Source organism: Myotis davidii, unplaced genomic scaffold (genome assembly GCF_000327345.1).
Source record: "Myotis davidii unplaced genomic scaffold, ASM32734v1 scaffold448, whole genome shotgun sequence".
Lineage (NCBI taxonomy): Eukaryota > Metazoa > Chordata > Mammalia > Chiroptera > Vespertilionidae > Myotis > Myotis davidii.
The window spans coordinates 483,910-496,667 of NW_006383009.1; the positions used below are offsets into that span (position 1 = coordinate 483,910).

The window sequence follows — 12,758 nt, forward strand, 5'->3', positions numbered from 1 at the left end:
CGCGCCCCCCGCCCCCCAGAGCCACGCCCCTGGAGAGGATGAGGGCGGCTCCCTGTGGCCCGGACAGGGTGACCAGGTCTCGGTGTTCCCACACACCGCATTTGTTTTGATCTCGCTGCCTTTCCGCTGTTCCCGCGGCTCTGACACCGGTCCCAGGAGCCCGCACCCATTGGCTCCCGCCGACGTCCCTGACCATCCCTTCTCCCCTCTCCCTCGGCCTCCGTGTGCGCACGGGGCCTGGGATAGGAAGTGAGGTACTCCCTGAATGATCACAGCTAACAGGGAAGTCCCTAGCTTGGCTCAGGGACCCCAAGCCCCAAACCAAATAGCAAAGAGGTATCGGGCTCTGTCAGATCTATTTTGAGAGTGATCAAGTATAAATTAGGAAAATATGAGAACATTCATTGCATTCCTACTAGGGGTAAGATTGGTGTCCTGCGGCCACCATGCACTAGAGCAGCGATTTTTCAACCGGTGCGCCGCAAGAATTTTTAAAACATGCAATCCCTCACTATTTAGTCAGGAGCACTGACCTCTTTCCCCTTAGATTGTCAAATTTAAAAAATGACAATGGCCCTCTGGTGTGACTGCCCTGGATTGAACCATAAATATATAGGTCATATAATAGAGTTGCATCTTATTGGTCACGCATAATAAGGTTGCATCTGATTGGTTAATTTTTGGTACCAGAAATCCTTATGTATAAATATGGGCCACCTGACTTTTTAAAAAATCACTTTGGAGCAAAAAGGGTAGATAATTACTATTTTTTTTAAATTTTGAAATCAATCAAAATTATACCTATTTTTTTTACCTGATTGGCAAAAATGTATGTTTTGATGTGCCACATGAGATGAAAATCGCTGCACTAGTGTTTTCCAAGCGCATCATTCAACTCAAAAGTTGAGAAGGGCGGGAATGGAGAAAAGATGAAACAATTTTTTAAAATGTCAACAGTCATCAATGCCATTAAGTTTATCTTTTCTCAATTCAGTTAATGGGCTACCCTGGTTGTGGTGAACCATCAGGAAACAATATCACAGACCAACAGCGGAAGGAGGGCTGTTTGGGCTGCGGGAAGCTGAGGGGAGAGGCTGCTGGCTGGCTCCCAGTGTCTGGGGGCTGCACTGGCACAAGGGGGGCCGTTAGGTGCACACTTGGAGGCGGATGCAAGGTTTCCAAGGAAGAGCTTTTAAAGGATCACAGGGGCTCCGAGTCTGCAGGTGTGGGGGAGGCACCTTTGTAAAGGCACGTATTGCACTGAGCAGGGAGCTGAAGGAGATCCCCTCTTAGGCCCCCCCAGACTCAGTGATTCCCCTGGAAAGCTGGGAGGGACAGTAGCCCCATTAGGAGAACACAGCTGCGACAGGAGGGCTGGTGGCAGTGCATGTGCCCTCCTGTGAAGCTTAGACACCCTGATCACCGTCCCTTCCCTCCCCCGGGGACAAGAGCTGCGCCCCTTTCCCTTGTCGCCAGTTTTGCTCCCCACCTGTCACGGTCCTCGCGGCCAAGAGGGGCCATGTCTCTCCCATGTTCTTCTTTATTCTCCAATGATGGTGGCGCTGAAGATCTTCCAGCTGCAGGAATCCTGGTCATCCCCCCTTCTCACCAGCAGCGAGCTTCTCTTATTCTCTAGGGCTCTAACCTGGACTCCAAGATAAATATTTAATGTAGAGGGTGCAACTGAGCTGACCAAGGTCCCCACTTCCTGCTTCTCACAAGGCTATCGGCGTCATCTCTATGGGAATAGAGAGCCAGCACACAGCGTTGCAGGAAGCCGCGCAGGCTGTGCTGGAGCCCGGAGCTTTTCTCTGGGACGGTTTGACCTCTGCCTGTCTCCTGTCACCCAGCCTCTGCCGGGCTCACACCGCTCTCAGCTCGGAGCCTGCTTTGCTCTGGCGCCCATGGAAGTACCCTTCTTCTCAGACTCTTAGACTATGTGCTCGGCCCAAGGAGGGCTTTGCGAGGCCCCCCACCCTGCTCCCTGATGCCCACCAGCCACAGAAGAGAGGATCAGAGATCAGTGGGAACAGAAAGCATAAGGCACCATGACCAGCACTTTTTCTGCCCGTATTTAGAGACAAGAATCGTTCCTCTTTGAAAAGTGGGAGATGAAAGGGAAAAAGCAGCAAAGTCCAGAGATTCAGCCCAGAACCAGGTGTCTGATTTCTCGACTCCTCCCTCCAGCCTCGGCTCTACTTGCTGCTGCCCCAACCCGCAGACAGCTGGCGTGGCTTAGTGAGAGGCTGGGGCTACAAGGCTGTGCTAGGTAACACGGCTGTTGTCAGCAACAAAACAGATTCAGATTCCTTTCATCCTAATGCATTATCTCCGGACTCCCTTATCATCTCACAGGCCCTCCCTCCGGGCGACTCTTCCCCCTGACCCCCCTCACCCCACCCCCTGGCACTACCTCTTGTCAGGGGGCCACCTCTGCCTTCTCAGAGCCACCTGAGCCATAGTAAACACAGTTATGTAACTGCTCTGTTTTCCTAGCCATCTGATCCTGTCAGCCATATGCCCCACCCCCATCCTTTTGTTCTGAGGATTACCCCCAAGACACCCGGTCAACAGAGGTCTGTCCATGTCCGTCACCCTGAGCGGTGATCAGCCAAGAGACTACCAATAGATGTGGCTCTTCCCAAGTGGGGCGGGGGAAGAGGGTGGCTGTACAGCTGTACAGGAATGTGGGTCACTGTGAAAACCAACCTCTGTCACCAAGAGGAAGGGTGAATGGAAATAGCACTGAAGTCGTGTTTTATTGTGAGTAGGGTGAGCCGAGAATTCAGTTTTATTTCTCAAGTGGGAAAAAGGAAGCAAGGGATCCCAGGAGACATAAACCTGAACTCTCATTTCTTGAGGAGTGTGTTTATCTAGCACAGGGATCCTGGCGTTCGAATGGCACGCTCAGATCTACCCCGAGCTGGCACCCGGCACTGTGCCCCAGCCCCCACATTGGACAACGGAGGGGTGCTGCTCTCCCTTTGCCTCCACAGGGATGGGCTCCGACACCCTCTTCAGTTAGGCTTTAAGCGGGTTTTTATTTGTACTGTCAGAGGAGTGCTCTCTTCCTGCCAGGAGAACTGAACAAACAGACCAGAATGGATTAGCGAAGAAAGCACGGTTCCTTTCAAGGAGTTGGGACCTCTCTAGGGAGGAAGACCACGTAGCGAGGAACTGAAACCAAGTCGCTCAGGCACAACAGTACAAATCCTGACGATGCATCCTCTGGGCTCCACCCCTTTCTCCTGGGTCCCCTCCTGATTCCAGCTCCTGCCAATACCAAGTCCTGATGGCCCTCGTCCAAGCCAAAGCTTCCTGGGAACAGAAACAACTGAAGAGGAACACGAGAGACCCACGGTGAGGCTTGGAGGACCTCCCTAAGCTGGCAACAGCATGACCTGGGCCATCTGGAATCCAAGATTTGGGGTATCGTCTCTGTAAGGAAAGGGATCTCTTGAGTGAAAAAATTCCCACTCCAGGTCAGGTGTGGGCAGTGTGGGCAGCCAGGGCAGTGAGTATATCCCCATGGGAATAGAGAATGAGGCTTCCAGGCCTGCCTTGCACAGACCTCCTTTCTATAGCACCCACGATGGAACTGGGATCTATTCAGGCTCCTCAGTGTCAACTGCATGAATCACCAAGGCTGTGAAAGGACTCGGCCTTTTGTCCAGTATCTAGTCTATCTCCAAGGAAGCCTTGCCCTGGCATCACCCGCCGCTCCCTCTCCCCTCCGTTCATAGATGAGCACACGGCGCCAGGCGCAGATGGGGTGCCTTGGAGAACTGCGCTGGAGGAATGAGCCTTTTAGTTCTCACGAAAGTAAGAGCAAGCGGCTGACAGCTCTTCGGAAAGCAGAGTTTAAAAGGCAAGGATAAATAAGTGATGACCTCAGAGGGAAGCCCAGCCAAGTTGACTCAGCCACAAAGGGCACACAGACCAGGAGCTGGGAAACTAGGTCTGCATCAGCTTCTTTCCCAGCGCGGGCACAGATAAGGAGGATAAGAGGGCTGCGTTGCCGGCCAGTGGACATCGTGAGGTAGTGCCCTGGCCTCCGAACAAAGAATCGCCTTGTCTTCCCGCCGCCTTGAGTTCTGCGATGAACCTTCTCCTCAACTGCAGCAACGTTATACAGACGGCCTCAGTTACCATTAAGTTACTAGCCCACTGCCTCAACATTGAAGACTTTTCCTAAAACCCGAAAGTCATGATACAAAAACAAGGCCATACAATTACACAGAGCAGGCCAGGAAGTGGGACTGAATGTCCAGGGAGAGGTAACCGTGAACTTGCATGCTAGTTCCTCATTTCCAGGCTTAAAAAAATTCTCATAACGCTGGAAATAAGGGTAACTATGGCCTCATTTCATTGAATGTTTAGCTGGGATATAAGGACATTGCTAAGCCAGGATGCCATTTATTGGGAAAGATCCCAAAATGCATACTTGGCTTCTTCAAAATTAGAAATCTGGGCTCGTTTCCTGGCCTATAAATTGTACTGTGGCCCCTGATGTCACTGTACTTACAGTGAACTTGCCTCACTCAGGCCTGCAGGCCCTGGGTTCAGACTTCCTACCTTCACTGCTTAAGCGATAGAATTCCCTCCTGGACACGCTGTCTGCTCCAAGGGCCCTGCGCACTTTTTCTATCCCTGCCCCGTTGTTGCTCAGTGGAGGTTACTTTTCCTTGTGAATCTGCGCATTTGTACTTGTCAGAGGAATCAAGAGGCTGGCCCAACACTGCCTTTCCTGAGCAGTCCAACTCACCTCCACATTCAACTCTCCTCTGGCTCCCGCAACTTCTCCTAAGATAGAATTCATCCATGTCTATTACTAGGACCACATGCAGAGTTCTTAAACCACCATCATAATTACATCTTTTGCAAGGATTTGGTTTTCTGGGACGTTTTCCTTCTGTGTCTTTAAGGAGCAGCCTGTCCTGGAGAAGCCGCACGAAGAGCTGGGGCTTGAATGTGTTAGTAGCGGGCAGAGTGCCAGGAAGGAGGTTGGGCAAGGGAGTGGGTGCTGAGTGGGAGGAGTAGAGACGCCACTGCAGCCACCGAGCTGGTCTAAAATGAGCGGGTGCAAGCGGCAGAGGAGGCGTCTTTCTTTGTGAGGGGTTCCTTTCCTCGAGGGCGGGATTGCTTGGCATTTCCAGAGACAGGCCAGACGTCAAAGTCAGGCTTTCTCCTCTTGTGGAAGCACCGAATGGTAAGGCCAAGTATAAGTGCCCCCACCAGGAAATACACACAGGGAGCCAACATTTAATTTTAAGAGTGTTTTCTTTCTTTTTTTTTTTTAAAGATGACTTCCAATTTACAGTAAGAAAGTTTTAACAAATTTTCTTGTTCACAAAACAGTTAATAAATGATTTCTGCCAATAAATAACATTTCCACCATTTTCTTTAACATAACTGAAAAGCAAGTAATCTCTAAACACAAGGAAATAACCCATCATCCAGAGAAGCCTTTAAAAAAAGTACACCACCAGTTAACCGCATGCATCTGACCACCTCATTAGGAAGGAATACCAGATCTTTTCTTGGAAAATACCTGCTGACATTTCTATTAGGAAAAACAGCTATTGGTCACAGTGCACCGAGAAAGGAAAAGTGAGGGTTCATGGCGGCATCTTCCAAAAGGTGCTCTGACAGACAAAGACGCATCTTTATTGCCCCAAGTCAAGATCCATGGTAGGCCTCCTCCCTATGACATGCACTGCACTTTAACGTGGAAAAAAAAGTTATTTGGAAACAGTCAAGGGAGGAAAAGGAGTCTGGGCATGAACTTACAGGAGGGCAGTGTGCATGGCCCCACTTCAGAGCTGCCTGGAGGGACGGTCGACGGCCATGTCCTCACTTCTTGATCTTAAGTCATGTAGACTTGTCATGAGGATGTAGAAGAGAAGGTGCACAACCCTATCTCAGACAAAGGTGTTATTTAGCAAGGTTGCTGGGGCGTGAGGCCAAGGCCTCCTGGGAGGGAATATACTCTCCAGGATCATCTTCACCTTTGTGACTGCATAGATGAAGGCAGCAAACCCTGACCCCATTCACTTCAGCTGACTAGACAGAGCCTGGCAGGTCAGGTCCAGTCTCAGAATAACACAGGCTCCCTCTTTCACACTGTCACACCGTCGAAGGCACAAAGCCCTATTGTTCATACAGGTCTCTGCTCGACTCAAGAGTAACAACCTGTTTCTTGACCACACAACGTTCTTCCTCTACACCAGTGGTTCTCAACCTTCTGGCCGTTTTAATACAGTTCCTCATGGTGTGACCCAACCATAAAATTATTTTCGTTGCTATTTCATAACTGTAATGTTGCTAGTGTTATGAATCGTAATGTAAATATCTGATATTCAGGATGGTCTTAGGCGACCCCTGTGAAAGGGCCGTTCGACCGCCAAAGGGGTCGCAAACCCACAGGTTGAGAACCGCTGCTCTACACACATCTGCTCTTTGTGTGGCTTTCCTCAAGCACCTGATCACAGCAGTGAAGAGGGACCTGTCCTCTGGGTAATCCAGACCCTCCCCCAGCTAGTGTTGAGGCCCCTAGGCTGCCCTCCACTCCCTCTTACAGCAGATTGCAGAAAGGATGCGGACCAAGTGCTAGACAAGGTGGTATCCATGGTTCTAACCACAAATAATTTAGGAAACGGCAGCCTCGTTCCCACAACCAGGGGATTCGTCCGCCCTCTGAAACCTTTTCTGCCTGGGTAGGGAACACTGAATAAAGCTTTGAAAAAAGTGGGTTCCATGGTTACTGTAACAACTATAATAATATGGGGGATTCTAGAATGTCCTCAACAAGTCTTTATGGGTTTGGAAATAATTTTCAGTACCAACACTGAAGGGGAAATATCTGATCATTAACACAAGGAAAAACTCTAAATCAGTCAACCTGGGGCAAGCTCTTTCTAAAAACCATTTTGACTGACTGGTCACCCAGATTGGTCAGGATGAACTTAATTCCCAAGACCGTGTGAATTCTATTATAGACGAGGTACAGTAAAAAAATTCTGGCTATTGTCTACAATGTTGGCATAAAACAGGAGGGCAGAGGAAACCACTCTTAGCCACTGTCACTCTGCGAGGCTGGAGACTCGTGATGCCAGAGCAGGAAGCCCCGCTGTACCTCGCACAGACATGGTCTGATATTTTTATTTTATTTTATAAATATATTTTATTGATTTTTTACAGAGAGGAAGGGAGAGGGATAGAGTTAGGAACATTGATGAGAGAGAAACCGATCAGCTGCCTCCTGCACACCCCCCACTGGGGATGTGCCCGCAACCCAGGTACATGCCTTGACCGGAATGGAACCTGGGACCCTTCAGTCCACAGGCTGACACTCTATCCACTGAGCCAAACTGGTTAGGGGTGGTCTGTGATATTTTTAAAGTGTTTTTATTGATTTTTGGAGAGAGGAAGGGAGAGGGAAAGATAGAAACATCAATGATGAGACAGAAACATCGATTCCCTGCCTCCAGCATGCCCCCTACTGGGGATTGAGCCAGCAACCAGGGCATGTGCCCTGACCAGGAATGGAACTGGTGACCTCTTGGTGCATGGGACAAAACTCAATCCATATAGCCACACTGGCCGGGCAATACAATTTTTTTTTTAAATATATTTTATTGATTTTTTACAGAGAGGAAGGGAGAGAGATAGAGAGCCAATTTTTCTTATAGAGAGCAGCTGACTCAAACTTTGTGTTTTTGTTTTTGAATATATTTTATTGATTTTTTACAGAGAGGAAAGGAGAGGGATAGAGAGTTAGAAACATCAATGAGAGAGAAACATCTATCAGCTGCCTCCTACACACCTCCTACTGGCGATGTGCCCACAACCAAGGTACATGCCCTTGACCGGAATCGAACCTGGGACCTTTCAGTCTGCAGGCCGACGCTCTATCCACTGAGCCAAACCAGCTAGGGTTCAAACTTTGTGTTTTAAAATTACTCAGAAGAGGATGTAAGGGACAACACCAGGCTGAAAGGCCCCAAAGTTATCCAATTTGAAGAAATCCTACCCTTGTCATTAATATCATTCTGTGACAAAATAATGAGGAATTTTTCTTTACTTATTTTGAACTTATGTCCAAGTTATCAGGAAAAGAAACTGTAGGAACAAAAAGGCAGTGTAAATATAGATAAAAGGAGATGAAATATATTGATATTCCTGAGAGTCTGATGCGTCTGTCCTAGGCAAGGAGCCACATCAAGCCCACCAGAGTGTGATGAGCAATTTTTATTGCACTGATTAATATCTAGTCACAAAAGGCCATGGAATCAATAGTGTCTGTACCCATAACTGGTGTGACCTCACCGTTTTAAAGAAAGCTGAGGCTGCTTTTGTTTTAGCATTCTATTACACACACACACACACACACACACACACACACACACACACGGCTTATAGGTTTGTTTGGGGTTTTTTTGCTCCAAATATTCAGAACACAGAGATTTAAAAAGGATGTGTTTTGAACTGATGTTAGATGAGTAGTTTTTTTTGTTGTTGTTAATTCTCACCCAAGGATATTTTCTCCATTAATTTTTAGAGAGTGGAAGGGAGGGGAAGAGAGAGAGGAGACAGAGAAACATCGATTGGTTGCCTCCCACATGCGCCTGGGCTAAGGCTGGGGATCAAACCTGCAACCCAAGTACATGACATGTCTTTGATTGGGAATCAAACCCATGACTCTTCATGCTTGGGCTGGCTGTCTAACCACTGAACCACAGCAGCCAGGGTGAGTTTTTAAATATCTATTTAAAAAATCGTCATCTGGTCAATTTGAAATTTCACATGATGTGGATGTAGATGAAATTGGGAAAACTGGTCCTTAAGAAGTGTCATGTCTAAAATGGAATTCCACAAATGTTTATAAAGAAGCCCTCATTTTCCCCCCTAATAAGAGAAGTTGAAGAAAATAAGGTCCCTGTGGATCTTAAAATGAAGGAGAACAAGAATGAAGTATTTTTAGGATCTTTAGAGCAGGCAGGGGGGAGACTGAGTAGAGAAGAGGCTTTGAAAACAGCAATCCTCAGACCTCTGACTGCAGTTAGAACGTTCGTTGAAATGATGGAGATAGTGGTCCGAAGGCAAATTCAGGGCAATTAGCCATCTTGGGAGTTGCTGTTTAGATTAAAATGTTTAGAGATATGCTATACCCTCCAATGAAATCTGGAACGAAGAAAAAGTACTGTGATTACAATTTATTCCTTTTTTAAAAAATTATTTATTGATTTGAGAAAGACAGAAACATCAAATTGTTGTTCCACCCATTTCTGCATTCATTGGTTGATTCTTGTATGTGCCCTGATCAGGAATGGAACTGGTGACCTCTTGGTGCATGGGACAAGGCTCAATCTATAGAGCCACACTGGCCGGGCTATACAGTTTTCTGGGGAATGAATCCACAGCCCTGGCCTATTGGGACGATGCTCTAACCAACTGACCCCCTTTTCCCCCCACCCAGAGTTTATATTCTTAAGGTTCACGCCTCTAACCTGTCTTCAGCCAGAGGCGCCAACCTATGTAGGTACACCGAGTGACAGTGTCACTTTAAGAAGCTATCTGTACCTTACAGATACACTTCACACACAGCTTTTTAAATTCTTGAAACACACACCCCAGCTTTCCACAGAATCTCAGAAATACCTTTTCCTTTAGAATTCAACAGGATATTCAAACCTAACATCCTTCAAGACCTGTTGCTGCTGCATTTTCAACTCCAATTTTCTTGAATGATGACTTCTCACCTCTCCTGCTGTGGCGGATCCTTCAACAGCTCAAAGGGCACCTGTGAGGTACATCCTTGGCCATGCCTGTCAAGGACACTTGCTTGACTGCACTGCTTCTTTTTGAGAGGATAATAAAGACAGCCCTAAATAAGCATCCTTTTTACTAGCACAATATTATTTCTTGCTTATATGGATGTATAATAACTATTCCACTGCTTGCCTGCGACTGAAGCCCATAAGAGTGGTTTCTACCTGTGGGCTGTGTATGTAAAACAACCACCTCAGTGAAGAGGAGAAAGGGATGAGGGGCCCCCATCTATCAAATGTGTCACGTGGACTGACTTTCACTTTAGGTGAGACTTCCAGAACAGCGGTCTTTTCTCTCCTGGGACGGAGAGAAGCAGGCTGAGGATAACCAGGTGATGAATTCCATTGTAAAGAAATGGCCATCAGTAAAGATTTTTTCTCCCTTCTTGCAGTTTTTACTGCATTCCAGCACGAGATCTTTTATCTCTGTCCTCAATATCCTTCTTACCCTTTTTAAATATGGTTTTTAATCCTCACCAGAGGACATGCCTTTTTATTGATTTTAGAGAGAGAGGGAGAGGGAGAAAGCAAAACATCTATTGGTCCCCCGTCCTCCCTCCCCCCTTCCCGCCCCCCACGGACAGAACCTGAAACCTACATGTGTCCTGACAGGAAACAACTTGTGACCTTTCAGTGTGCAGGATGATGCTCTAACCAGCTGAGCCACACCGGCTGGGGATCCTTCCTATCTGTTTAAGCAGACTAATTCACATCATCAAATTACAGTCCCTTCAATGCTCTGATCTTTGTCATAAACAGACTGGAAACTGTTAACAAAAGATATAGAAAACAGAGATATTTCTAATGAAATAGTTTTTTGGATAAAGTTTCTGTTGTCCTTGAAGTTCCCAACATAAGGTCTTACTGTCTGAGATACGTGCTCTTGTGCTGGACTCCTATAGCCCAAATGACATGAAGGAATTCCATAAATATGCACTTTGGTGTAGTGTTGCCCAGATATGCACACTTACTGCAAAGCTGGCCAATGAGTATTATGACATAGCACCTGTCACCAGGTAAAACCAAAAATGGGAGCCCAAGAACCCCCGAGGTTTTCTTCCCAGTTGGTTGTGACTTGAAAAATCAAGGGATGATTATTCAAACATTATATCTGAACACTTGTCTTCGTATTCCACAATATGCCGACAGACAGTTCAACCTGATGAGTGTTGAAAGATAAACACCTTGTAATTGATGTAGAAGATATGAAATTCCTCCCTTTTCCAATGCCCTTTAGCAAGACCTCCGATTCAATAAGGGATCATTCTACCCTAGTCTGTTTTCATTATCCCAGTTGATTAAAAATATGCTGACACAGAAAAAAGGACAATGGGAGAATAGATGCCATAATAGCTGATGCAATACACAGCAGGGCGTAAGTGCTTATACTGAAGGTTGTACAGAGGGCATTTATAAAATACTTAGACATGTAGCTTCCTTTGTAGACAGAGCAAATCACCTGGGGTCCAAAAATGAAAGCCAAAGAATCTGGCAACATTTAAGAAACCTCCAAAGTTTTAAGGGAAGTTTAAACCAGCCATGCCCAGAGCCAAATGAACAAATTTTAAGTAATTCCAAGAAGTCCCTCATTACCTTTTATTCTGCCTTACCAGAACATAGTAAAAGGAACTGAGAGTCCAAAAGAAAGGGGGTTATGGAAAACATTCCCCTTGGCTCTTAAAATCACTGGGTTTCGGTTATTCACTTACAAATTCTACTATAATCAAGTTTTCCATAAGAAGAGAAGTTGAAGCCACTGACATCTAAGAGATCTTCTTCAATGGTACCATGTAGAAAGGGAAAAACCTTCCTGTGTTTGAAAAGTTACTAGTCTGCAATGAAAGACATTACATTCTAAAAACAAGAGAACGTCTGGCTGGTTCAAGTCAGAAACCCAGGGTGGAGGTTTCCAAGGCCCTTTTATTAGGAGAAGGTGCCTCTTATAGCACAAAACCTCACATATGTATCAGTCAATCAGATCAGTTCCTAAAAATTAAGAAGAAAAGGGAAAACAAAACAGATGCACTGCTCATATTTATGTTAGACATAAATTAGAAGAATTTATAAAATGGTCACCTTTCTTCCAGAATAAATGCAGAGTGTATGTTATGAACGCACCTCCAGGTTTAAGTTGCTTTGTTTTGTTTTCCAATAATAAATAAATAAATACAATTTGCTCTTAAGTTTTGGGTCCACCTGTGCCACTGCTGAGCTCTGAGTCATGGCTGGCCTTTTTCCCCTTCTCGCTCTTGTGCGAAGTATTAGATTGTACGGGGCTTGCCAACTTCCCTTGGCTATCTTTTCGGGGTGGCATCCGCTCATTAATTAGGTCCAGACCTCGGGCTTCATCAAAACTCCGGATCCTGTGCTGACGCGAAAACCCTCTGATGGCTACAGAAAAACAGGAAAGGGAGGAGCTCAATTAGACAGCAAAGCGACAAGCTTCAAGTTTCTTAGCACACAGCAGCCTCCTAGAGAAAAACAGAGGAGTGGCCAGAGAGCACGTGGCTGGTGAGGATAATAGGCAATATTTGATTTGAATTAGCTTTGACTTGAAGCTACCAATTCTTTTTTTTAAAATATACTTTATTGATTTTTTACAGAGAGGGAGAGGGATAGAGAATCAGAAACATCGATGAGAGAGAAACATCGATCAGCTGCCTCTTGCACACTCCACACTGGGGATATGCCCGCAACCAAGGTACATGCCCTTGACTGGAATTGAACCTGGGACCCTTTGGTCCGCAGGCCAACGCTCTATCCACTGAGTCAAACCGGTCAGGGCAAAGCTACCAATTCTTAAGGCCCCCAGAGCAGCTGAAACTGTGAAAGTAATTTTCATAGGAGCACAACACAATTAGTCATAGCAGAAGTATACCTGACAAAAAGGAAACAAGTTCCTCCTTAGTCCCAGAACATTTGGGAAAG

General features: G+C 46.4%; 2 protein-coding genes across 5 annotated transcripts in view; both read right to left on the bottom strand.

Annotated features, from left to right (window-relative positions):
* SORBS3 (sorbin and SH3 domain containing 3) overlaps window positions 1-1,666 on the bottom strand; it is a 23,793-nt gene extending 22,127 nt beyond the window's left edge. The window contains 1 exon segment of the mRNA XM_015557726.1: window positions 1,490-1,666. Coding sequence (XP_015413212.1) covers window positions 1,490-1,596 — 107 coding nt within the window. The 5' untranslated portion in view covers window positions 1,597-1,666.
* Window positions 1,667-9,486: 7,820 nt separating this feature from the next.
* Window positions 9,487-12,758, bottom strand: part of PPP3CC (protein phosphatase 3, catalytic subunit, gamma isozyme) — an 84,087-nt gene continuing 80,815 nt past the window's right edge. For all 4 annotated transcript variants that reach the window (XM_015557755.1, XM_015557756.1, XM_015557754.1 and 1 more), the window contains one exon: window positions 9,487-12,221. In XM_015557755.1, the coding sequence (XP_015413241.1) occupies window positions 12,010-12,221 (212 nt within the window). In that variant the 3' untranslated portion in view covers window positions 9,487-12,009. The remainder of the gene's footprint in view (window positions 12,222-12,758) is intronic.